This window comes from Hyaena hyaena, unplaced genomic scaffold (assembly GCF_003009895.1).
Source record: "Hyaena hyaena isolate Hyena2069 unplaced genomic scaffold, ASM300989v1 scaffold_718, whole genome shotgun sequence".
NCBI classification, from domain to species: Eukaryota; Metazoa; Chordata; class Mammalia; order Carnivora; family Hyaenidae; genus Hyaena; species Hyaena hyaena.
This window is the reverse complement of record NW_024081351.1, coordinates 462,163-465,786: the sequence shown is the minus strand read 5'-3', so window position 1 is coordinate 465,786 and position 3,624 is coordinate 462,163. Positions and strand designations below refer to the sequence as shown.

At 42.3% G+C, this 3,624-nt stretch overlaps 1 protein-coding gene across 2 annotated transcripts; it reads left to right on the top strand.

Annotated features, from left to right (window-relative positions):
- Positions 1–308: 308 nt before the first annotated feature.
- IZUMO3 (IZUMO family member 3) lies at positions 309–2,970 on the top strand. Of its 2 annotated transcripts, XM_039217784.1 has the most exons (7): positions 309–754; positions 893–967; positions 1,116–1,205; positions 1,420–1,437; positions 1,902–1,982; positions 2,416–2,506; positions 2,817–2,970. In XM_039217784.1, exons 1-7 carry the CDS (start codon positions 523–525, stop codon positions 2,953–2,955), a joined length of 726 nt encoding a protein of 241 aa, XP_039073715.1. In that variant the 5' UTR covers positions 309–522; the 3' UTR covers positions 2,956–2,970. The 2 variants fall into 2 exon arrangements, with proteins under 2 accessions (XP_039073715.1, XP_039073716.1); XM_039217785.1 differs by lacking the exon at positions 1,420–1,437.
- The last annotated feature ends 654 nt before the right edge of the window (positions 2,971–3,624 follow it).

Sequence of the window (3,624 nt, the reverse complement as noted above, 5' to 3'; positions counted from 1 at the left end):
TCTATTGCTAATTTTCAACAATACTTCTACCATTAGAGACTGGGGCCCCAAGCAATTCAATATTCCAGGGCTTTCACACCTCCTCTATAGAAGTAGGATTTTGGTTAAGCAGCTCTAATGTCCTACGAGATCTCTGTCTTGAGACACTACTCCCATGATCAGGAGGGATGTGGTAATTTACTGAGGACACAAGAAAAGGAGAAACCTGAAGAAAACCCTTTTCTAAGAGATGTCTCTGCATGGAACTCTGCTTGTGTGAGCTCAAGATTCCTCTCTCTGTGTTCTATATTCAGAACTCAGGTATCTGCTTCCCAACTGGCAGTTCCTCCTCTGTGGAATGAAGGATAAAAGTCAGGAAACAACTGAAGATCCTTAGGGAAATGAGATCGCCTAGAAGCGGGATGGAAATGGAGGGGAAGGTGGACTCAGACTATCCAGGACAAAGCTCTTCTTCCTGGATTTTTGAAGAAAAGGGAGCTAGGTGAACTAGTTGCCAGGGCGACCAGCCACTGGTGCAAGGAAATGGGAGAGCTGTGGTTGCTCCTGCTCCTGCCCCTGTCCCTGGCAGCTTTCTACGAGGTCAAAGCCTGCTTGGAATGTGACCCCAAATTCACAGACGATATTAGGTCCATGCTGGCAAAGTTGGTACCCTCAGAAGTCCCCAGCCGAACTCATCTGCTTGAACGGCAGATTAAGGAGATGATCTATTTAAGCTTCAAGGTCTCCCACGGGGACAAGATGCTTCGGGTGTTGGGTGAGGGAAGCTTGAGTCCCTGAGAGTTTTGTGGGTTAAAGGGAAAAGGGAGGCAGGGAAGACTGCACTGGGGGTCCACATAATTTCTTTCATGGATGTGATTAATCCCCCACATGTATCTTTACCCCTCCTCTCTAGCTGTTAATAAGGCTGTCAAGTTGAGAATATGGCTGAAGAATGAACTTTATAAACTGGGCAATGAAACATGGAAAGGTGAGGTATTGTTTCAGTGTTAAAAGATTGTATTGCCCAGTAAAGTATAGGGAAAGTTCACTGGGAAAAACAAGGCAAAAACATTAGAATTAAATTCTGAAGTGAAGGGCCACCCCTAGTTTCTGATGTCCCTTCCACCCCCTCTTAGGTGCCTTTATCCTTCAAGGCAAGCTTCTCGATGTCCGCCAAAACCTGGAATCCAAACTGAAAGAAACATTAAAGAACTTCTCTGAAGTTGGTAATAAAACATGTCTATCTAACAACACTGAACTTAAGTGAAAGGAATAGGAAATGAGGGTGAGAGGAGGAAGGTGGTTTCATGTTAGAGTTATTTAGACTGGATGGCGGGGTGGCTGGAACCTCACGGGTAACCAAATAAAGACTATTGGGCATAAATATGGCAAACTCTCAGTTGATCATAAGCTCATTAGAACTTTCTAATTCTCTTTTAGCTTGTTCTGAAGATTGTGGTGAGTACAGTATGTTGGACACCTTGAGGTTTCAGCCTCTACTTCCCCACCTCATTTGTTCTGTATGGCCATATCTTTCCCACCTGTCACACTCAGAACTCACTTGCTAGAGATGTGATTACGGGAGTGGGAATGTCAACAGTATCTGACATCAAAATGTGTCTCATGAAATCTCAAACACAAAGATTTTGGAGGTGCTCAGGGGCCTTCAGAAGTATGGTTTATAACCTATGGGACCAGTATAAGCGGAGGCATCATTTTTCCCACTTCTTCCCCAGAAATCTGACTTAAGTTACAGAAGGTTTTGACCTGGCAAGAAACTTGATTACTAGGGGAAGAAGGAACTCACAGCAGTGTAAACCTAAGAGTCCTGGAAATGCCTGAGATCTAATCCATCTCTGATGTCTGAGCTAAGAAAACTCCATGCCATGGCTTCCTTCCGTTATCTTTCTTCTCTTTATCAGTTGTAACTGAAGGTCCTATCCTGGACTGTTGGACCTGTCTTCGCATCACCACCCGATGCTTCAGAGGAGAATACTGTGGAGGTAACAAAGATTTTGGTATGGCATTTTGAGGGACCAGGTATCAAGGTACTGAGTTGTTTATTGATTTACAAATATTTGGTGAGCACCTTCTAGGCAGATCATGCTAATGTTGCAAATCAGAGCTAAAATATTGGGCAAAAGTTGTACCAGTATGAATGAATTACTGGGCACCAGATCAATTGAATAGCTGAGAACTGAAAAGGCTGGACTAAATGAAGGTGGATAGTTAGGCTAGGGGCAGGAGGGACAAAAGTTTTGCAGAGATCAGGGTTCTATGAGTGATAAAGATCAAAATAACCAGAAAACAGCAATAGAAGTGGTGGACAGAGTAAATTATTTGAGGTAATAAGAGCCCTCTATTATGGATCAAGTTCTCAAGTTCGTATTTTTCTTCTCCCAAACTCACTTTCTATTTTCCCCTTTCTTCCTCCAGAGGAGGATTCAAGAACGGCTGAGAATCGAGAGATTGGACTATTTCTGATAATGCTAACAGAAGTTGTGGTACTGGGAAGTGCTTTGTTACTGTGAGTTTTCCTCCCTTCAAACACACACTAAGTCAGGTATCCCTTTGGCAAAGAGACTGCCCAATCCTCCCCCTCCTTCCAATGGCAATAAGGAGGAAAAAAGTCATTTCAAAGTTTGGGATAGGATACCAACAGGGATAAAATGGATAAAGGTTTATGGAATGAAAATAGGAAATCGAGGAAGTACAATAAAGTATGAGGCAAACTTCTAGAGGACTATACAGGAAGAGAAGGGGGAAAAACCCACAAGCACATAATTATCTTAAAGAGTTGGCCTACTAATATTGAAGTCAGGATTATGTTTCTCTAGATTCCACATCTGTGTGTCTCATCGGAGGAAAATGAAGGCAATACGAAGGTCATTAAAGAAATATTTGGAGAGGAAACTTGAAGAATTAATGGGGATGACAGATGATAAAGACAAGGATGATTGTGGAATCAGAAAATAAATACATCAACACAGACAGGAGGTCTTTCACAATTTTCTCAAGTGCTGACTCAGAATAGAAAACTCAGAATTAAGCTCTTTTGTGGTCATAAAGTCATAGTTTTTAAAACTGAAATAGAGGGGCGCCTGGGTGGCTTAGTCGGTTGAGCGTCCGACTTTCGCTTAGGTCATGATCTCGCGGTCCGTGGGTTCGGGCCCCGCGTCGGGCCCTGTGCTGACTGCCAGCTCGGAGCCTGGAGCCTGTTTCAGTCTGTGACTCCCTCTCTCTCTGACCCTCCCCTGCTCACGCTGTCTCTCTCTCTCTCCTAGAAATAAATAAAACATTAAAAAAAAAAAACAAAACTGAAATAGAACTTCGAGTTTTTCTAGTCAAGATCCTTATGTATCCTGAGGCAATGGAAGCAATGAGAGGGCAAATGATATACCCAGAGTTGTACAGAACGTAATGCTGGTGTGTTGCAATGTACATAAAGATGATACACTGCATGATAATAAAGAATTCATGATTGGTAACTCTCATTAATGACTGCCATTAGAATATTTCAATTTCTAATGATGCTTCTTATTTATATCCTTTCATTTTGTCACTGCTTCCATATTTATCTTTTGGTTCAATGTGAACAAATTCGTTGATAATACATAACATTTCATCTTCACCATGGCATCTCAC

What these genes read in the sequence shown, in the direction of transcription:
- IZUMO3 (XM_039217784.1), top strand. Translation starts at nt 523, where the DNA reads ATGGGAGAGCTGTGGTTGCTCCTGCTCCTGCCCCTGTCCCTGGCAGCT. An exon ending in GGGCAATGAAACATGGAAAG is followed by an intron (nt 968 to 1,115) that starts GTGAGGTATTGT and finishes ACCCCCTCTTAG; the next exon opens with GTGCCTTTATCCTTCAAGGC. An exon ending in CTGGGAAGTGCTTTGTTACT is followed by an intron (nt 2,507 to 2,816) that starts GTGAGTTTTCCT and finishes ATGTTTCTCTAG; the next exon opens with ATTCCACATCTGTGTGTCTC.